The following is a 22,911-nucleotide window of genomic DNA, read 5'->3' as shown; positions in this document are numbered from 1 at the left end:
CCTCAGCTGTGCTATTTATATAATTCTGTTGTTGTATAACAGAGAATGTGCATGTATGTCATATATACCCTGGGTATTGCAGTAGCTTATTCACACACTCTCTCTCTCTCACACACACACACATAGGGTATCCTCGCACGCTTGCACTCACTTGCTCACACCCTGCTTGCATTGCTCAGCGATGCCATTTCTCTGTTGTGGGGATGCAATCCTGGAGAGATTATTTTTGCAAGCCTTGTAGTGCTTCAGTCACCTCTCCTCAGGAGGACATGGAATACAGGATGGGAAGCTGCATCAGAGTCGCACGCAGCCAGGTAACACCGCATCTCAGATGCTGCAGACAGGATGACAAAATGAGAATGATTGGGAAGACGTCAGTGGCTGTTTGTTGGTTGTCATTGCAGGCAGAAGAAGGGGATGAGGGGGAGTATTTGTGTTGGACTGAGCTGACGTCGGCAAATGAAAGAAAAAGCATGTATTTTTGTCTGTCTCCTTTCATACTGGCCTGTAGTGGTCAGAGCTTGGGTGACTAAGAGCATGAAAGGAGACGGGAATGGAAGGGAAAAAAAGGGGGAGGTGCAAAAGATTCCTGACGATATCTACAGTGTAAGAGGGTAAAGGACGCAGGAAAAGGAATGACTGATACGGATGGATGAAAGGCTGTAGACAACAAGCAAATTAAGTCTAAATTGTGCTGAAAATTGGCATGTGAAGATTAAAAAAGGAAGTAAGAAAAAAAAAATTTGGGGACAAGGAAAAAACTGAATTGATTCCCTTGCCAACAACAAGCAATATCTGTGCATTCAATATCTGTTATTAAGTGCATGCATAATTATAAATAACTGAATCTGCATTGATTGTTCATAGATGATAAGTGCTGTCTTGATGATATATTAATATCTTATTATTCAGCATTCCTTGTCTATTAAGTTGAATCAATTTTGAATTACAGTCATTATATATTTGTCTTAATAGGTATTAGGGGTGGGAATATTTGTTTAGGCACTTTATTGCAATAGTTATATAATAATGTTCATGTTTTAATGCTGCATAATTGTGTCGGGGAGGAAAAGGGGAGTGTTGCATATTTGTCAGCTATTAAAAAGTATTTATTTCAATCACCGATAAATACTTTGTTTGCTTGATCCATTTAAAAGGCCAATTTTGTGTATTATTACGTAGCAAAAGGTGAGAATAATTATTTTGTGAATAAGCGAAATGGAATGGGGTGTGTGTATGTGTGAGAGTGTAAACAAGGGAGGTGAACGGGTAGCAGGCAATGGATAATACACAAATAATGCAAATATGCAGCATAGTGTGCAGTAAGGTTTTCCAACAGGAAACGGTTGAGAGAAGATCACAGTCTAGGTACTTTAGCAGGAACAGTTGCAGTAGCCATTGAATGGAAAGTCTTGCAGGATGCTTGACAGAGCTGAAAACACTGGTTTGGTAAGTTATATTCTAAATAAGTAATTAGAAATACTGTTTAATATAACTGGATCAACCTGACTGCTCTTGATTAGACTAAAGTAGGTAATTTGGGAATGAAACTCAGTATTCCACTCAGTATTATTTTATGTTGTATCTTATTACCCCAAGTAATTCTGTAAGGATTTCAAGGATTTTAATGGGCATTCTATTGATCGCCTTTTTTATTTGGTCATCCAGCAATGTGAATACCTACTAGTGACCAACAGTACAGCACCTTGGTGACCAGTAAAATCACTTTCAGTGTGAATAGAGCATTATATTTCCCCCAAAAAAGTTTTCAGTTATCAGTACCATTACAGAAATGCTGTATTCACTCATGATTATTGTTGATTAATCTATTCTGTGACCAAAAGTGTCCAATAGTAAGTTTACTGAGAAAACAAGTAGTATTGGTAGTCATGTCATTACAATATGTCTGAGGCCACCTGCTCTAAATAAGGGGGTTATGGGAAGGGTAAAATTCTTTCTGCTTACTATGTTGCGTTTGCTTATGAGGGTTACCAAGGCCATGCTTCACCCAGCCGACACTGTCATCTCCACCCTGTTAGAATCAGTGCGGCCCCCCACGGTCTAACACTGCTTACCACCTCTCGCCCGCTAGAACTCTGTGCAGATTTAGCAACCCAGTGTGCCAGTCGTCTCAAGAGGGGACAGGCTTGTCAACTGTGGTGTAGCTGCAATGAACACAACCTAAAGCTCTACATTAAGTGTGGCTATGTGAATTTGGATAAATGTAATGCCTGTACCTCTGTGAGCTGGGTCAGTGAGTTTGATAACTTTGCTGATATTGCTTTTCAAGTTCAAATGAGGTGATTATTCTAGTTCAGGAATAGAGAAGACACATTCCTGTTCCACTTGAGGAGTGTTCCTGTGTTAGCAGTTAGGATACAAGTGTTTGCAAGTGACTTAGTCATGCTAAAGTAAGGTATTGATGTTTAATTATTAGTGGGAGATATGGGTCTCCAGGTGGGTATTTAGATCTATAAATCTAGATTTGTTTTAGCTCATATGTGACCTTGTACCACAAAACCAGTTTTCTTAAGTTGAAAAATATTTTCAGATCTTAATTAACCATACATCAATGGAAAGATTATTTATTCAGCTTTCAGATGATGTATAAATATCAATTTTGTGTGGTCCAAGTTAACATATAATGTTGGATGACAAACAAACATAAGAAGGGCTGGAATTACACTCCATTTACTCAAATAGCTCAGTGCTTGAAGCAATGCAGTCATTTGTTTATTCTCGTTTATCTTATTGATAAGCTTTTTCTAAAAAGCCTGGCTGAATCTGGCTCCATGAGATGTTGGGATCATCTAAACTTGACTCTTTAGACTTTATTTGTATGAAAGTCATTGTATAAGCCTATTCATTACATGGCACAGTTTGCTTGGAAGGGAAAATGGTGCAAATGACTCATGGATGGATGTGAAGACTTAAATAACGAGTGACAGACAGGAACAGCATCTATTTATAAGATCAGCATCTGTTTGTACTTCCTGCTAAAATATAGAGCAGGTACTGATCACCCAGCAGAGTCACACAAAATAATAGCCTTTTTTTATATTATACTTTGAGGCAGAAACCATAGGTTATTGAATTGAAGAGAAGCTGCTTTAATGTTCTTTTAAAACCAATTTTTCCATTATGCTCAATTTAACCTGTGTGGTACACAAAGTTATATTGTATATTGTATTTCTTATGACATTTTTAAGGCTAAATACCTGTTTTTATCAAGTCTATGCTAAATAGTAAATCAGTAAATCAACCAACTTCATTCCAAACATGTCCCACTCTATAAATGTATTGGTGATACAACATATTTAATTTCATGTAACTAAAAAGGAGGTTGTGAGGGATAAAACTACAGTCCATCTAGTGGTTAATACTGTTTTAAAGGCACAATATGTAAGTTTTCACCACTAGAGGGTGGGTTTTCAAAACAAACAAAGGCATAGTGTGGAATCATGGGAGATGTATTCTTCATACACAGTTGATGCAATCCGAGAGGACTTGGGCAGAAATCATGTTCATTTAGTAGCTAATGTATTCCTACAAAACAAAACCGGAAATCGAGGGTGTATGACATCATTGGCATGAGACACAATGACACAATGGGCACGGCCCATGTCACTAGATAAAATTGCTTATTTTTCTTGATTTATACATTCTGCTAAACATTTAAGATAATTCACACAATTCATCAAAATATTATAACATAATATCAACCACATTTTTTGATTTGATTTAATGAATAAAAAAAATTTGTACATATCGTGCCTAAGTAATAGGCTTTGTCTAATTTTCACAACCAATGCAGAGCAGTGGGAAACAGAGGGCAGCTGCTGTTGACTATAGTTGATTTTGGCTGTAAATTCAGAGACACACACATTTACTAGCACAGTCTGTCAAAAAATTATCTTATTGCACCAGATTAACCCACTAACACAGCTAAACAGACTCCCACTAAATGATACCGTAAAACAGTGCCACTGTGCCTTGCAGTATGTCTCATGTGCCTATTGAAAAAAACTGAAATCCAACTATTTGATCTCCTCTAGTATTAGTATTCAACTATGACTAGTATTTCTGCTGCCTGAATTTCAGCTCACACCCTCAATGAATGCTCACAGCACTAGGTATGTACTGTAGATGGTGTTTCACTGAAGCGTTAGATAGATGGGATCCAGCGTACTGACTTTCCCCACAGTAGATCGTACTGTAATGTAGCTGTGGTTGTTTGAGGGGGCGGCCGCATGACTGATGGGCCCTGGAGCCTTCTGCAGTGTGCTGGCCGCAGGTCAACATTGTGTGCAAAATGCTCCTGGAATCTGATTTATGTTTATAATGAGCTTGTGGTGTTCTTAAGAGAGGTTGTAGCCAAAAGTCTGTTAGATCCATCTAGAAGAGCTTTCTTTATGAGCTAATGAGACATACTCCTTCACTCACTCTCACTAACCTTCATGCAGTGAGAGACTCAAGCCAAATGTGCAATAGGCCTGAAAATATCACTCTCTTTATGTGGCATGGTGAAAATGGGGACAGTTTCAAATGATTTATGGTTGTTAATTGAAGTTAGAATTTTTTTGATAATGAAGTTTAAATTAAGGATGCTATTAAAATGTCATTGAAATACTTGCAAGTCAACAGACAAGTGATGATCATGAAACAACACACTGACTGGACTTAATGGCCAAAGAAAAAGTGCAGTAATATTATTATATATTCACAAGGTTAATTTATATATAGGCCTATATATAGATTTAATGTTTTTGAAAGCGGTCTCTTGTGCTCAAAGAAGCTAAATTTTTTTGGTCAAAAATACAGTGTAGCACTAACATTGCTAACAATTTTTTTTTTTTTCTAGTTTAAAATGCATTTTATGCCTGTAATAGCAAAGCTGAATTTTCAGCAGCCATTACTCCAGTCTTTAGTGTCACATGATTCTTCAGAAACAATCCTTCAGTTGTGCTGATTATTATATATTTTTGTAACTGTGGTACAGGATTCTTTGCTGAATAGAAAAAAATAACTTCACTTTTGATCAATATAATGCACACTTTATTAATAGAAAGTATTAACTGTGTGAACCGACAGGCCAGCACTATGCATTTTTGTATAAAATGCAGTAAACTGGTGCAGTAAATTAAAATTAAAATCACAGAATACTAATACTAAACTCTCTGTTATGGTCATCTTATTATTTTAGCTATTGTTGTTTCCTCTTTTTTTTGTTGTTGTCAATATTAGTGGTCACTGGTTTACCTGAATTGTCTGCTTTGGCCGGTTCTGTCTGATTAATCCTGTTAGTGTTGTGGATCTTCATATTTAATTACATATCTGCACTTGAAATCTGAATTTATCTTTAAAGATTTTGAAGAGTTGTCAGTACAAATTAAATATTACGTTTTTTTTTTAAACAGCTTCTATGAATCATTCAGGCCTTTGCATGATAGCTATTACATAAATTATTGTATAACTGTTAAATTCTGTCAAACTGCCTGAAGGCCAAGACTCTAATAAGATGTTTTTTTCCTAACACCCTGAGAAAGCTGTTCTACTGGACAGCATCTCTGCACTTTATTCTGCTTTCATCAGAGCCTCTTAATCTCAACACGACACATACTTACATATTTCACTCCCTGATCGCTCAAAGCTCAGTGTTTCTCTGATTGTTTGACAAGAAAATAGTGTTCATAACTACTTGACAGTGTCTGCTTTCTTTGTTTCGCTCCTTCAGTCTGGACTGTGCTATTGTAGGTCTGATGTGAATGGATCACCTAGCAGCCCTGTTCAACAAGATAGGCATTGAGAACAGCACTTTGCCGTTAAGACAGTTTCTATTGGGACCTGCTGTCTGGCTCAGCACCGCAGTGTTTGTCTGTTCTGAAACGTTTGGACTACCATGCTTTTGTGTGCCTTGAAACTAGATTTACTGTTGAGAGCTGTTATGACTTTTGGTGACATCTGTTAGCATTCCCACATCAGCTGACATAATGCCTGTGACAATTTGTGCTTGCCTTGAGGGAACAGCTCAGATAGAGCGAGAAACCGAGAATGCAGTGGTAAAAAATCATGCGCCGCTGTTTTCATTGTTTTCACTGTGTTGTCAAACATTCTGACTGAATTTTGTTTTGAAAAAGTGCAGATGGTCACTGAACTCATTCTGTGCGAGATTTTTTTTTTCTGTCCGACTCCGTATGCTGCTCCCATCGTGGGAGTAACTAACCAAAATAAGAGATGCTACTATGTTACCTATATTTTTCAGGAGCATGACAGTTGTTCTGGCTGCTTTCAAAGTGCAGCATTTCCAGAAATGAGCTACATTTTCCAATGAGTATTGGTTTGTTTGCTTTTTTAAAAAGCAAAATCAATAAATTTACTTGTACTTGTTTTGAAACTGTCACTAAATGGTTAAACACTCACAAACGTACACAACGCGCGCACACACACACACACACACACACACACACACACACACGATTTATTTATAAAGATATACTTTATAATTCTTCCTTGACTAACCATACTTCTTGTTTGCAACATTAATGCAAACAGTAACTTGAAATGATGTGTCAGTTTTAAAGTAGCTTCCCCACAACAGTACCCATAATTGAAATCTTTGTCTTATGTGTATGACCTTTTGTTGCTGATGTGATTTTACAAGACATTTGTGCATTCAGCTGTGGTTTGAGATTCAATGGACCCTGAAAGGAATAATTCAGTCGACGTTATGCTACATTGAAAAGACTACTGAAGTTGGAATTCAGGATTTATCTAAATAGGATCAACTAGTTGGGCTAAGTGCTTTTTCATGGATGACTCCAACCAGTTTGATAGGTTCCCAGAACAAACTTTAAGTACTCTTGGTAAACTTCCAACAACAGCAGCACCGGAGACTGTTTGAGGCATATAGTGACTCAGATCTGCCATGCATTTCTCCAAAGACTGTTCCTTTCACCACATCTTGTATCCATCTCTCCTTTAGCATTACACATATTTGTATCTGCCACAGGAGGGCGCTCCAGATAACGTGGTGCAATTTCCTCCAGAAAAAACACAGTCTGACATGGTAAATGAGGTACTGTGTTGTGAATTTGCTCTGGAAGTGTGCATGGTATTTCTACAGTAACTTTGGTTCAGAAATCTGTTTAGTGAGAGCATATGAACAAATATGGATTTGCAGAAAGCTACTGCAAGCTTAATGGTTTGCGTCCCCTGTTGTAAAACCCATTTTAAACAGTCTAAGCAGAGTTAAGTTGGCTTTAGCAAGTTTACGATGGTCTATCATAGCTGTTTAGCTTGATGGCCAACTTGTTCCCCATAGCTGACAAGCCCAGAATCCCTATAAAACCAGCCAACAGGTAAGCCTAGCTGCAGGCTAGGATATCAATAAACCAGTTTAGGCTTGTTTAGTTCAGTTTAGTTGTAGTGTGAAATATTTCATTTTTTTTAGATATACTTTTTCCTAGTTGTTCCAAGCTCAAAAATATTTTATATGGTAGAAACTATTTACAAAATCTCTAAAATCTTAATGTTTAAAATGGAGTATTATTACATGGACCCTAGTAATTAAAAGACTAGACAAGTTAGTGTATAACATGACCCCCCGATGTGGGTTACTTTGAGATTGACCTTTTGGCCCATTTCCCAGTATTCACCTGCAGTGTGTGCATCAGAGTGCAGTCCTCAGTCCCCAGCAGGAAGTGACAGAACGGCAGCAGATATAAGAGGCAGGAGGTAGCTCGAGAGGGAGGGATCAGAGGGCAGAAGCGTCATCCTCAAAGAGTTACACAGAGAAGGGGGAGGGATCACTACTCAAGTTGCTCTGTGAGTCTTCTAGCCTGAGATTTCATAGTACTGCTTCTCAGGAGGAACACAATGTCTCACATGTTCAGGGACTAGCAGAGTTCTCCTGTGAAGGGCATGGATCTATAACAGGAGAGGTGAAGGGAGTGGAGACAGGAGTCTGGGGAGGAGACTGGATCATAGGTAGGACAGGCAGCATGTGTTGCAGCATGTTTGTGTCCTTGCCCAGCTGAACCAAAACACGCACACGTCGCTGCACACGCTCTCTGAGAGTTCAGCGCAGAGTATCAGTGCTGCGCTGTGAAACTGCAGCAATCTTCTGCGAATGTGTGTGTGCCTCCTTAGAGAAAGGTGAGTTTGTGATTTATCTAGTGGCTTGCTGCAATTGTGAGTTTTACCCTGTAAATAAAGTATTTATTTTGTTCTTATTTTACAGTTAGAATGTGTCAAATTCTTGAAATTAAATAAATGTACAATGCTGCCATGCTGCATGATATTAAGACTTGTCTTCAGAGAATATATAAGTAACACTTTAGTTGCGGGACCAATTCTTACTATTGACTAGTTTATCTTATTAGCATGCATATTATAGAATATGGGCTCTTTATTAGTACTGATAATGCTCATATAGTCATTAATCATTCTGCATGATCATATTTTAGAGCCCTTAATTAATCCTACCCAATACCTAAACTTAATAACTACCTTCCTAACTGATAATAAGCAGCAAATTAGTAGTTTATTGTTGCAAAGGTCATAGTTAATAGTTAGTTAATAGTGAGAACTGGTCCCCAAACTTAAGTGTTGCCAATGTATTTCTTTAAATACAAGTGTATTTTGACTTACTGAATTAAGTAAAGATTTTTTTTTTTTTTTTACTTGAAAACAATTGAAAAAGATTAATTAAAAACTTACTATTTTTTTGCAGTCTAATAGTTTTATTTATTTTCTACTAGTTTAATTGTTATATGTTTTACACTGTGAATACATTTTTATGTGTCCTAAAGAGGGATAATACTTTGGTCTGTTTCATAGTTATTCAAAACTGGACTGCATTTCATATAATTTATGGGTTGTGTGTGCGCATCCCACAACTATTTAGAGGTCAGTCTACTGTGTTGGGCTTATACGACTGCCATGGAAACCAGTAACCCTGCACAGCAAGGATGCATGGTAGTTAACAGTAGGGATTTACTGTAGTGGGGGACAATGTTGTTGCTTTTCAGGACCACTCATGATGTAGTTCAAAGGACAAAGGAAGACAGTGGCCCCTTATTTAAAAAAGAAAGCAGTGATTTGAGGATACCTGTTTCATTCTCCAAAGGCCCCTGTGTGCCATATATATGGATCAGCAGATCTGGATGCCCCCATTGTAGCTTATATCAATTTAAATTCTAAACCAACAGACAAGTGTAGCTCCTGCTCAATTAAGTTTTTTTAGGGCTTAGATATAAGTTCACAGCATAGACAGGAAACAGGAAGTTGTGGAACTTGAAACCAACCATGAGAAACAAGATAAGCAGACCAAGTGTGATATTATTCTATTAAACTCAAGTGTAGGTGTGAATAAATGTGGTCTAACAGCTTGAACAAAATTTCAGTAATTAGAAAGTTTAAAAAAGTATTTTTTTTTATGATCAAAGATTTAAGTATTTGATATATGATCATGGTTTGGACATACTTGTGTAGTATGTAAAGCATTATGGCTTTATAATGTTAAAAATTGATACAAAGAGTGGGGCTCAAAACTCAAATTTAAACCTGGAAACTATTGAAATGTTTCAATATTTGAAATATAAAAATTTTGTAAGAAAATTTGTGATATTGGCCCCTTTAATTTAAATTCATGTACATTTTTCAGTTAAACTTTTATTCAATTCAGATTGTTCAATGTCAAACTAAAAAAATAAAATATGAAAAATAAATATATATATATTAAAGTTTTTTTAACAAGCATTTTTACTAGTAGACTTACAGACAGTATACCATTAAAATGATATAGTATGGCCTTGATTGTTGTCTGAGAGTGCAGGTGTAAACAGATTATCAGGTTGGTGACAGGAAATTTTGGAGTAGTGTAGCAGACACTGGGTCATTTTTCTATGAGGGACTGAGGGAGAGAGATTTAGGGATACAGGAATACAGTGCAGTGATTGTTCACCGCTGTGTGAAGTGCATCTTGTTCTTCAGGGGTTTTGCTGTTTTCTGTGTAACCCAGCCATCTGTTACTACTACAGTAAATGTTACTGATATGTGAAACCCTTGTGTTTCTTCCAGTTTTGGTTAACAAATTAAAACTCTCAATTAGCTAATGGAATCCGAACCTTTGAGTTTGGCTGAACTCAGGATGATTCATTTGATACTCTGACCTGATTCACATTGAGTGGTATCTGTGCTCAGGCCTGGGAATGTATATCAATGCATGTGTTCACTCTTAAAGTCTTAAAGCTCAGAGAGTGTATAACAAGTGACCTACAGCAGAGGTGGGAATGCACATGTATCGAGAGCATCTGATGTGTGTACTGGAGTCAAAGACGATCAAAACAATGGTTTATTGATGCAGGGTTTCTGTGTAATGCATCTCTAATGTGACCTATGTTCCAGAGAGCCTGCAACATGATCCTCTCTTGCTGCACAAAGACTTTTCCTGTGAATCATACTGTTGATCAGTGAGTTTGTGTGTGAATAAAATGAGTGTCTGTGTTTGGGAGAGGTTAGATTCTTGCTAATTTTAAATCTGAGTGATTATATAATTCAAATTAAGAGTCTAGACATGATCAAATATGTATATATACATATATATGTATATAAATCCAGATTTGTGTTTGCTTCATTTTAGTACTTTAAAACATAGTTGGATAGTTGACAGTCATTTTTTTATTTTCTTTTATTTTTATTAAGATTTCAGAGTACAAGTACAATCCTGTGTGAAGTATTTTTTTATTGTATTTTTTATATTACATTTTTGCCATTTTAATCACTTAGTTAAATTAAATAGGCTTGCAGTGTGACACATGCATTCATAAATGAATTGAAATGCATATAAATGTTACATGTAGTAAAGAAATCCATGTATATGGAATTACATTTATTTATTTGTCTGTTTGGCTTGGCCTTTTACAAAATGCTTCAGAATGTATTTAATATGCCTGTAAAGTGCTCTGTGGTTAATGTAGTTCAGTTGAATCTTATTTCATCTAGAAAGAATAGTGGTAAAACCAGTAAAGTCAGAACAATCACTTCATTTGGGCTCATTTTCCATGAAACAATAAGTAAATTAATTCTTTAGAAATTCACTATCTAAAATCTAAAATTACCCTTTTTGTTTGCATACATACATGCATATATGTGTGCAGTGATGGGAATAACGGCGTTATAAATAACGGCGTTACTAACGGCATTACTTTTTCCAGTAACGAGTAATCTAATTGATTACTCTTCTCATCTTAATAACGCCGTTACCGTTACTGCCCAAAAATGCGGCGCGTTACTATAACTGATGATGAAGCTGTTTTTTTTTTTCATCAGACCAACTAGATCTCTGAGCGAGAGGCAAATACTTTTTTTTACTGTTCTTCTTTGGTTAGTGGGCAGAGCACGAGACAAGCGCATAAATGCTGACGATTGGCTGAGGTAGAGTAAAATTTCATTGTAAGCCAATCAGAGGTAGAGTTGGGCGGGTTTTCGAAAGCACGCATAGTAGTGTTGGGAATTCGGCTCTTTTGACTCAGCTCACTGAAAAGAGCCGGCTCTTTGGCTCACAAACGGCTCTTTAAATGACTTTGACTATAATATTTCAATTTTTATTACATAATTATTTAATTTCTATAGGCTAAATTTGAAAAAATAGAGTTGGCTCTTCAGATATGCGAGCCAGCTCCCGAAGTTCAACTAAAAAAGCCGGCTCTTAGAGTCGGCTCATTCGCGAATCGCGAACGACTCATCAAAAGCTCATTCGCGAACGAGTCGATCAATCATCACTAACGCTCATTCGCGAACGACCCATCATCGGACAGGACAGGACACACAACGAACAACACAAGCCAGTCAGTCAACGAGAGACAGGTATGGCGACGAGCCCAAATAATCCAAAAGTAGCCTTCTCTAAATAGAAGTATATACATTACTTTTTCCTTCAAGAAATTAAAGAAACAATAAAAGGAAATATGAAAAGTTCCCAAAAATCTATCGTGTTATTTGCATTGATCCACTATATAAACATAATATCTACATACATGCCATTTGATTGGAGGCTAGTCTCACTTTGTCCCACAGCAACTTTTTTTTTTAGATGTGTGTACAATGTTTCATGTTTCTGTTAATAATGTATTGTATTAAGTGTCCATTTCATTATAATATTCAGATTTATCATAAATAATTGAACATGCACATGTATTTTAAGTTCCTTTAAAGAGGGGTAGAGGTGGGGTCACGTTTGAGCATTTAAAATTTAATTTTACTTGAAAGTAACGCAATAGTTACTTTCTTAAGTAACTAGTTACTTTAAAAATTTGTAACTGAGTTACTAATTTAGTTACTTTTTGGAAGAAGTAACTAGTAACTGTAACTAATTACTTTTTAAAAGTAACTTGCCCAACACTGTATGTGTGTTTATGTGTGTGCGTGTATCATAACACTTTACAATACGGTTCCATTAGTTAATGTTAGTTAATGTATGAACAAGTCTGAACTGATCCTTAAGACGCAGCTGGTGTAGTCTATTCATTGAAAACAATGTTGTTTTTTTAATGATTTGTGTAAAAGTACTGATGCTTCAAAGAGAAATGATCAGGGTGTGTAGCCTAGTCTGGAATCACCTCATCTTTTTAATTTGATTGACATGCAGGGTGTGTTTTCTTTTATTTTAAATGCCAAACCCTGTACGTTTCAAAGAAGAAAATCTTTGTTTGAAAAATTAACTTGTTTGCTGTGGGAAGTATATCATTTTAGGTGGTGATTTATGATCGCAGATTTAAAACGGACTGCACTCTAACTACTTCTGTTGTGTTTCTCAGTCTGCAGTACACACTGACAAGGTGAGCCCACTGAAGGAGAAGTCTACCACTGCAGAGAACGGATCTGTCCACACTGATTCAGTCAAAGCAGAGGCACAGGTGTCTGCTGACGAGGAAGAAAAGCTGCGAAGACGGACGAAGGAAGAGGAGGATAAAGAGGAGCTAGAGTTTCCTCATGATCTGCTGCCCAGCATAGACCTTGACCTGAGCACTGAGCTCAGTCTCACCTGGGGAACCTCGCTTGGGTAGGTCTCAACAATTTCTCTCTCATGCACAAACACAACAATTACCTCAGAGAACTGTGCTGAGGAGTAGACCTGTCATCTGAGCTAGGAGCAAGTTTCAACAGGACAGCTGATTCTTTTGAATAGTTGTTCACATGATGCACATTTTTTTCCACCTTCCGGTTATGTTTTTGCATACTGGTAAACGAAAAAAAAAAAACTCATTCGCAAGAGTTGCATTCTGGAAACAAAAATAGAGATTAAAAAGGTGATAATAGGTAATGTGTCTAGTGTAATTAAAGGCATGTCTTATCCAAAAAAACAAATTTTCTGTCATCATCATTTATTATTATCATGCCAATCCTAAATGACTAGAAAAATGTCTCATACAGGTTTGAAACAACATGGGGTGAGTAATGTTGTCTCAAAACACAGAGAAGTCAGATTAGATTGAACTCTCGCTCCCTCGTTTTTGCTTCGTTTTACTAAAAGTCTCACAATCAAAGCAAAGCACAGGACTTATACTTGCTGGTACTTGCTTGGCTGGATAAACACAGAGTGAATTTCCATTAATCTCTGACTGGTTCCTATGGAAAACTTGACTGAATGGACAATTGGCAGGTCTACAAAAGAGCTGTGAACCTTGCCAGCTGTTAACCTAGACACACTTCAATTTATATGATATAATGGAGGTAATGCTAATTAAAACGAAAGGCTTGTTTGTAGTCATCAGTATTTACCATTATAAAATACCGGTATATTATTTATACATGTATTATGTAGTGTACTGTATATAACAGCAAGAGTTTTCCAAGTAATTTCTGCAGTTAGGTTTCTACCTAATAAGTTTCTATCTGTAGACATATGACAAGTTCTCGGAAATAAAAGTAAAAAATTTATGAATGTTGTGAATTTCACAAATAAATCTTGCAATGCATCACCATAGCCTGATAGTGGACAAAATATTTGTCCCAAAATGATTTTGATAAAATATGTATTAGATTTATTTTACAGCGTGATTATTAATTAAATTTCTTATTTATAAGGCTCATATTCATGGGTATTCGTTTGTGTATAGTTGTGAGCAGGACAGCTTTGGTGAAATGAAGGCTGTGCACTGGGTGGCACTGCCAACCCTCTGCTGGCAGGCCAAGAGCACTACATAGGGGCCAGTCCACCAGTAGTGGGCCTCATGAAGAGGTAACAGAGGAGAAATTGTATTCATGTTTTTATAAATGTAATAGATTTTGGTGAGATCCCTTTTGCTCCATTTTGTGTCTTGGGTATGACTATTGATGCTTGCTGTGAAAATGGAGTTTCAGTAAGCACAAAAAGTGTTTACAGTTTAAAATGTGGAATTTAGTTGGATTTAAGTTACACTGCAGTACTTTGTTAAACAAGTTTAACTAACATAAAAAAAGAAAATAAGAAAAACTGTGTAACAAATGGGCATTATATGTATTTGGATTACAAAAAGATCAGTACCAAACATCAACTTTGACAGAACATTTTTTAAATTGCTAATACATCTTTTTTAAGAAACATACACACACACCTACTTAAAGTAACCTATATACATGCTATGCTTTTATACTTTACTAATATGGAAAAAAACTTTTTTATTTAGGTTTATATAATGTAACCAGTGCATTTAAATGGAATATAAATAAAAACAACATGTTTTGTATTTATATCCTTTTATGTGTTTGCAAAACACAACAAGAAAATAAGTCTCTAAAACAGGTTGAACATGTTTCTGAAACATAATATGTATTTTTTTTATATATATATATATATATATATATATATATAAAAAACAATATAAACATTTTATTTACATACATGAATACATAATCTGTCATGTTAAGTATTTAGGATCAAAATGTTTTCACAAACTTTTCTTAACTGGAAAAACAAATGTATTTGTGCTAGCTGGGTTAATGGTCTTTTGAACATGTTTGGCTTTAAAGCTGGTTGAGTTGGTTTGCTGTGAACTATACTAGCATTGTTTTTGGTTGTGCTTTGATGGGGGAGCTGACATAACTCTCTAACACACATGAGAGGAAAGTTTATGGTTTACCACAATAGATCGATGTACTGCTTGAGAGGTGTCCTCTTTAACAGGAAGCCACGTTTAAGTGAGGTGTACATATATTTGTGGTCCTTTTGTGTGTGTGTGTGTGTTTCTTTTTTATTTTTTTTTGTCCTGTTGCAAGAGTTATCAACACATTATTACATCTGGCTGCAATTGCGTAGACTTGTGCAGACACAGACATATGAGGTCTACATTCATACTTGACATACTTGACATGTTTTAAGGGTGTACTTCATGTAAAACATTTGCCTAAATCATGTTAGTGTGAACTGTACATGTTTTAATATTATTTATGTTTTTATTAATATTAATATTTACATATTCTAGATTGTGTTTTATGCTATAAAGGCTATATAAAAATGCTACGGCAAGGGCAGAAATATTTTGGGTATTGAAATTCTGCCTGACAGTGCAGTAGGGAGTGGCTGCAGTTTTGTAATTCATTCAGACCTACAATATGACCTCAATTAAGTTTTAGCACATACAAGCATAATTGCTGTAACTTAAACTGCAGTACAGCTGTCTGACTTTCCAGTTATGCCAGAGAATGGTTCTAAACGTTTTTGTCGTGCCTCCTCTGTTATGGAGCGTCAGCTTCCAATCATAAACATTTATTGAAAAAAGAAAAAGGCTGCGTGGTTGAGCCTGTCGTCATCCATATCAGCAAGTTTTCAGATCACATGGGTGCTGTGGTCCAATCAGAGAGAAAACCACGAGAATCTGCTTTCTCATTTGTTTCCATTTGAGGTGAAGATGATTGATGCATTTTTAGTCTAAAATGACATGAGGCACAAATGTGTTAGGAAAGCTGTCTCTATTCAGTTAATGCCCCAGGAGGGACAGAAAGAAGCACAAGGTGAGACAGGCAGTGTGGGGGAAGCATGGTTGTCATATTAGATCAGCTTAGGCTACTTTATTGGGATGTTAGTCACTGACTGTTTTTCAGCTCTTAAACGTGACATTGCAGAGTCACAGTGATTCACCAGGCTCTATGATATCTGCTGTAATAATGTTGCTAGCAGGTTTTTTGGCTGGTGTTCTTCTGTCATTTGTATAGGTAGTCAGTTACACTAGGTCCTTAATAGGTTTCTAATAGCGTTAGAATTCTTAATAGTGTTCCTGTAGCACAATTGGTAGAGCATTGTGCTATCAAGCGCAAGGTTGTGGGTTCGATTCCCTGGGAACACATGATAGGTAAAAATAGGATAGCCTGAATGTACTGTAAGTCTGCTAAATGCATTAATTTTAATTTAATTTAATTTAATTTAATTTAATTTAATTTAATTTAATTTAATTTAATTTAATTTAATTTAATTTAATTTAATTTAATTTAAAAGCATTAACCTTGCTTTTCTGCTTAGTCCATAAGTCTTTAGGCTATGTCTTTATGAATACTTTTACTTAGCAACCACTCTCATTTCACCTTTTCAAAAGCATCTTGATTACATAATCTCATTGAAAATGTAACATGATTGCAAGTGATTTCCTATTCATAAATTTGAAATCAAGTGGTTTACCCAATGGGAAAATAAATAAGTAAATATTAAAAAATAAATTTCTAACACTGAAGACATTTTTTTTTTTAGTTTCTTTTAGTTTTTTAGTTTCTTTTAGTTAATTATCTAAACATCCTTAAAACAATGTAAATTTGCAGAATAATGATAAAAATACTTAGGCTATTTTTATAATTGTATATCTTGAATAACATTTATTAATTCCCTACAGTAATTCACTAAAAAATGTTTAACATTTCATTTACCATTTAAAACAAAAACACTGTCACAGAGGTATGAAGTCTTAATTCAATATACAGTATATTATAAAAACAAAGTCTTATCATGTATTTTACTTTGTTTTAAGATGCCTTTTTTTTGCAGTGTATTACTTTGCAGTGTGTGCGTGTGTGTTTTTTAATGCTTTTAAAGCAATTAGTTCTGCCTGTGCATGAACTCTCATCCTGTCTCTGGCATGAGGTGGAGTGGAGTGCTTTTGACTGTTTCTCAGAGCAGTTTTATGAAAGTTAAGTTATGAAAAAGATAAAACCGAGAAAACTGAAGCCAGAAAGGATTTTGCTTCATCTTCACATAAACCTGCCGAATTTCATGAAGGTTGCCATGGAAATGACGGAGTGCACACAAATGACTCAACAGCAGGTGAAGAGAGGGTGGTTAGCTTCAGAGATTATGTTCTAGGAAGAAAGCAAAGTAATACATGTGCAGCTGGATCTGAGGATGTAACAGAAAATCACAGAGAAGAAGGAAGCCAGCTGTCAGAGGCAGAACAGCAAACAAAGTTAGAGATAGAGACAGAAATAGACACAGCTGAGAGCATAGCTGGTCAACAAAAGACACAAAGCATAAGGACAGGTACACAAACAACATCAGAGATTGATGTGGAAAAGGAAACAGTTACCCATGAGCAATCAATACAATACAACATATCTGCTCTTCGAAATACACCCTTGAGGGTGAGAGTCCACAAGATGAAGACAGAATAAATGTTATAGCACAGAAAACCCAGAGAGAAGCAGGAGTAATACAAGAGACAAATCCTTTGAATGAAGAATATAAAAGTTCTGCCAAAGCTACAAAGATGATTCAGAATTCAGATGAAATAAAAATAGAGACACATAGTCAATTAGTGATTTACTGACGTGCCCATCAACAAATACAGATAAACATTCTGGTCACATGTTGCACTTAGAAGCTAAAATAAGCATACGACCAAATAAACAGAAACAGGTGAAGTCAGGGACACATCAGTGGATAAATTAACAGATAGAAACAAACACAAAAGTAAAATTAAGCCTTGACCACCAAAGACAGGAATTAGGAATTAGAACAGCTGAGTCCTGAGGATAAACAATTGATCTGCTCCCCACCTCCAGAACCCAAAGCTCATCTTTCCCTGGCTGAGGCTCCACCTGCCCTGTTACTGGACTCCCCACAGGGGCCTGAGCAAAATGATGTCCGGGATCAGACAGATGGACCCTGCAAATCAATATCAGAAAGTGAAACCATACACCACAACTACTGTACAACAGGGGACAAGCATGAGAAAAATGTCTTATGCATCTGCTGTTGTGATTGATTCCTGCCATGCTAAAACAGCCCCTGAACATATCCTCTGGAGCAGGAGAAGGGACCTCCTTTAAGTGGTGGAGCTGGCGCACAAGCAGCACTGTGGGGGAATTCACATGCTCTGAGCCGAGTCAGTGTGAAGAGAATAGAAGGAGAAGGAAGAGAGTGCCCTTGAATGGGCTTTAGCAGAGTCCACTGCCTCCACATTGCTACAAACAACACCCACGACGCCGGAAATGATAGAGAGCGAGGGAGAGAAGAAGAGAGGTGATGTGTTCAAAAAGGACTGCAATATTATTACAAGCAGCAGAGAAAGAATCGGACGTGCTGGAAGCAGATGAGTTTCCGAGCTAAGAGGGAACATTAAGTGAATTTATAGCTGAAAAGGGACAAAAATGCACCTCAGTAATTTTTCCAGACATGAAGTGCTCACCTGTTCAGAAAGAAGAGGCGACTGAGAAGAGCTGTGGCAAAAAAATGCCTCACAACACAACAGAGAGTGAGAGGAAGGGAGGGGGTCTGGCGATCACACTCTCCCCAACCAGAGACAAGGATACAGCCACAGTCGATACAGAGGACAAAGCTCTGGTCACCTATTCCTCTCCAGGCATCCTTGGAACGTGTGACTGGAAGGTGGAGAGTTCACGATCAAAGGAGAGAAAAGGAGTGAGCGAAGAGAGGGGGATAAAGACAAGCGAAGGTGGAGCTCAGAACGCAGCACATGCTGGCAGGGTGTCTCAGACAGAGGAAGAAACTGAGACATGTCCATCCCACTGCATCACAGCATCACCAGCAGCAACACAAGACAAGAGTGACCTCATCCATCCTGTCACAGCCGGCACAGCCCCGTTTCCTCTGAGCATCATCAGGATAAACGACTGCGACTCCGTCAGCCCATCCCCTCCTCTTTCCTACATAAACTCTACAAAGACAGAAGCACAGAGAGTGGAAAAGACTGATCTGAATCCGAGCCCAAATGCATCAGAAGCAGAACTGCCAGGCACTGATAGATCACTTCCACCAGCAGTTTCTTTAGAAAACGAATGTCTCGCTGCGCAAGCCAGTGATCAAGAGGTACAGAGCTCATCTCAGACACAATCTCAATCTTCAAAGACACATCTCAATCAACTAAGCCACGAGTAAACATGAAGGAAATCGCCGCAAGTTGTACCAAAGAGGAAGAGCATATGTCTCCAAAAGGGATGCAGAGCTCTTTTGAGGACCAAAAGGATGCAACATTGAAATGCCAAATGACTGAATGTGCCTCTCTGCCCCCACTGATGGTATTTGAAAGTCTACATCATCCAGTAAAAGAGGCTAGCTTCAACTTTAAAGGTTTTCTCAGCATCAACAAACCAGCACTTCCTCTTCAGACAGAATCAACTATTGACCAGAGAAATTCCTACCTGCATGGAACAGAAAATGCACCTACTGCCACCGAAGAAGGAGGTAAAGAGGAAAACAATGGAAATCAGAGAGGAAAAGTGGAAATGACATTTAAAGAGCCAAAGGACCGCAGGGAAATGACCAGTACACCCCAAATGCATGGTGAGACTACTGTAAAACCTGGAGAAAATGTTAATGTAATTGTAAGTAGCTGTAAAGACGATGGAAAAGCGACAGATGAATCTCCTGATGTCAGCAAGAGAAATCCCGTTATATTTTCATCACTGTCAGCTGCAGGTGATGCCACCGGTGTTACTGAAGCTAAAGATGTGGTTAATGAAACTCTGGAAGATACTGAAGTAAGTAAAAAGAAACAAGAACATAAAGAATGTATGAATGTTACTCATATCACTCCAAATAATACCGATGAGTCAGCTTCCACTGAGAATAATAGTGTTTTACTACAGGATGTTTCTCCACAAGTGCGTCATAACAGCAGCCCTGCTGTGCATGGTGAGTGGGCTGATATGCCTCTGTCTGAAGGAGTTGAACAAAGACATACTGAAGTTATACTTACCACCAAGGAAAAGCTGGATGAAGAGACTGTTAAATCAAGGGGGTGTGGTTTACCTGAAGCAGGTGATATAGAACTAACATTTCCAGGTTATTCAGAGAATCTTGTGAATGACAGTCGAGAGCAAAAGCCAGAAAAAAGCACATGTGAAGTTGAGTCACAGGTAAAGACCAGCTCCATGTCTCCAGCAGCTGCCACAGACATAGACAGAATGTGCCCTTGCATTCAACCAGATAAGAATTTCAACAAAGAGCAGCCTACTACAACCTCAGAGATGGTGTTTCTGTCCAAAGCAGTTGAGTGTGCAGACATGCTGCCCTATCAGACTGAATCACAGTACAGTAATGAACGGTTGAAAAATGATGCAGCAGATGCTGGCGACACAACAGTCCCTTCTCTTCCTGCAGCGGAGACTACAGTACCAGCACAAAGGGATCTTTCCTCAACCACCACACAAAGCACTAACAGTCAAGGCAGGGATGTGTCTGTCATTGTACTAAAGGCTCCTGGCCCAATACTGAGTCACTGTGAGTTCATGAATGACTGTGATATTGCTGTAGCTGGACCCAGAGAAGATTGCAGGGTGAACTGTGTGTTTGATTCTGACACAGATATTGTAAAGAATATTACAGACAAAACGAATCAACAGTCAGATGTGAATAAAGAGATGTTAAGATCTCAAAATGCAGATGATCCTCCCTATCCTGTTGAAATGCTTCATTATCAACCTGCTTTGACAATTCAACAAAGTCATGATGATGAAATCAAATGTGATCCACTCCTGATGAACTTGGAGGACAATCTCGTTACACTTTTGACTGAGGATCCTGTTCAACATGTGTCTGTAGACAATGTAAAACTGAATAAAGATGTATCCAAAGGCTCCAGACAGATAATGGGAGGAGAGCAAAACAGGGAGTGTGTGCAAAAAAATGAGGTACACAATGTAAAATTAATTGCAGAAAAGGACAGTAAAAAGAGAACAAATAACTCTCAAGAACAGGATGACACTGCTGCAAAAGAAAAAGCTGATCAAACACAAGAAGAAAATCAGACATTAATAAGTCTATTCAATCTATCAGGAGAAGAAAAACTATTAGATGAAACCATTCCTAGAGGAAGATTGGAGTGTAGCCCTAAGCCTGATCCTGGTTTAACCTCCAAAGTGATTACAGAGGAGGCTTTGGGTTGTAGAGGGGCACTAACTGAAAAATCTTTTCCAGTCGTTGATCAGACCCTGCCTGCAGTGGTGAATGCTTCACCTGAGAGAGACCTCACACAAGATCCAAGAGGTTCGAGCCAGTCAGACTTGACATTTTCACAGTCCCAAGATCTCCAGCGGCAACATAAGTTTGTGAGTGAGAAAGAGTATATTTTTCATCCCTCTGATTGTCAGATCTCCACCACGACACCCTCTTTTTCTGCTTCTGTGCTCCAGAAAAGTATTACAGAGGAAAAAGAGTTAAGTGTGGATCAGACCTCTGAAGGTGCCCAAGAACCTAACACTCCTAAATCCACTCCCCAATCTGAGACAGCCAGCTGGAGGATGGAGCAGCTTAATAGGCATTTGTCAGAGCAATTCCCAGATGGTACCCAAAACACAGAGGAGCAGGATACACAGTGTTCTGAACAGCAGCTCATGCCGGTACAACATGTAGGTACTTGTTTAGACACTGAAAACACAATCAGTACTATGAAAGAAGAAGACACAGTTTCAAATGGCTTACATCAGCGAGTAGGAATTCAAGAAGAGATAAGTAAACAGATGGCAAATGAGGAAAAGAACAAGGCCACTGAAAAGGATCACACAGAAATGTCCAAAGGGGGTGAACCTAACTCTTCAGGGTCTGTAGAGATAAAAAACATCTACAAAGAAAACCGAAGCAAGTTGGAGGAGCAGTCTTTATTTTCAATAGTTGATAACGTAGACCAGCAAATTGAAGAAGTTTCTAATGGGACACTGACAGAAATGAAACCGGTGGTATCATTGTTGTACCCTAAGACCTCTGTCTGCTTAGTGACTGACCTCCAAGATTCCCTCCAGTTCCCTCCTACAGTCAATCAACAGTCTAGTCAGCAGCCCACTAAGTCTTTTATCCAAACTTTACATCAAAACACCACAAATACAGTTAAAAGTAGCAGTGAGCAAAGTCCTGATATAGAAGATAACTCTCCTGGAGACACAGAATGCCTTCTAATCAATAAAGCAATACAAAAAGATGACAGTGAAGCTATTGAAGATGAAGTCAGAAAGGTGTCAAAAGCTGCAGTAGAACTATCGCAGGTTATCCACAGTTCAGACAGCCAAGTCCTCAGTGCATTCTTTGAACCTGAGAGGCCAGATACAGTCAACTCCTCCGAAGGTTCTGATTGGCTCAGAGCTCTGAAGGAGGCAGCCTCCATGTCTCAGATCATTCCAGAGCACAGTGATGAGACTCCTTGTGAATCTACAGAAAAAAGGTATTTTCAAATTGATGTTTGTTTTTTAAATTAGAGACAACGAGGCAATATGACTTAGTTGCGCTTAATGTTGAAATAAATGTAGTGCTTTCCATTGACACTTGATACAAAAATGTATATTTTATGCTCATGTGATGTTCTGAGTGAAAATGGAGCCAAGTACAAGTACTACAGCCCATTATCTCCTGAGGATGGCCTAAACAATGACATCAACTCATAAAAAAAATAAAAAATAATAATTTCAAACCCATGGTCAAGCACACACTGGGCTTTC

General features: G+C 37.6%; 1 protein-coding gene across 10 annotated transcripts in view; it reads left to right on the top strand.

Annotated features, from left to right (window-relative positions):
• The first annotated feature begins 142 nt into the window (after window positions 1-142).
• Window positions 143-22,911, top strand: part of LOC128026150 (transforming acidic coiled-coil-containing protein 2) — a 68,000-nt gene continuing 45,231 nt past the window's right edge. For 3 of the 10 annotated variants that reach the window (XM_052612932.1, XM_052612930.1, XM_052612929.1), the window contains exon 1: window positions 19,347-22,637. In XM_052612932.1, the coding sequence (XP_052468892.1) occupies window positions 19,363-22,637 (3,275 nt within the window). In that variant the 5' untranslated portion in view covers window positions 19,347-19,362. Of the gene's footprint in view, window positions 315-7,815; window positions 8,155-12,818; window positions 13,064-14,120; window positions 14,243-19,345; window positions 22,638-22,911 lie in introns of those variants that run through there. The other 7 variants (XM_052612934.1, XM_052612928.1, XM_052612933.1 and 4 more) reach the window with 5 other exon arrangements.

Source organism: Carassius gibelio, chromosome A13 (assembly GCF_023724105.1).
Source record: "Carassius gibelio isolate Cgi1373 ecotype wild population from Czech Republic chromosome A13, carGib1.2-hapl.c, whole genome shotgun sequence".
NCBI classification, from domain to species: Eukaryota; Metazoa; Chordata; class Actinopteri; order Cypriniformes; family Cyprinidae; genus Carassius; species Carassius gibelio.
The sequence above is the reverse complement of the archived record's forward strand: the minus strand, read 5'-3'. Positions and strand labels throughout refer to the sequence as shown.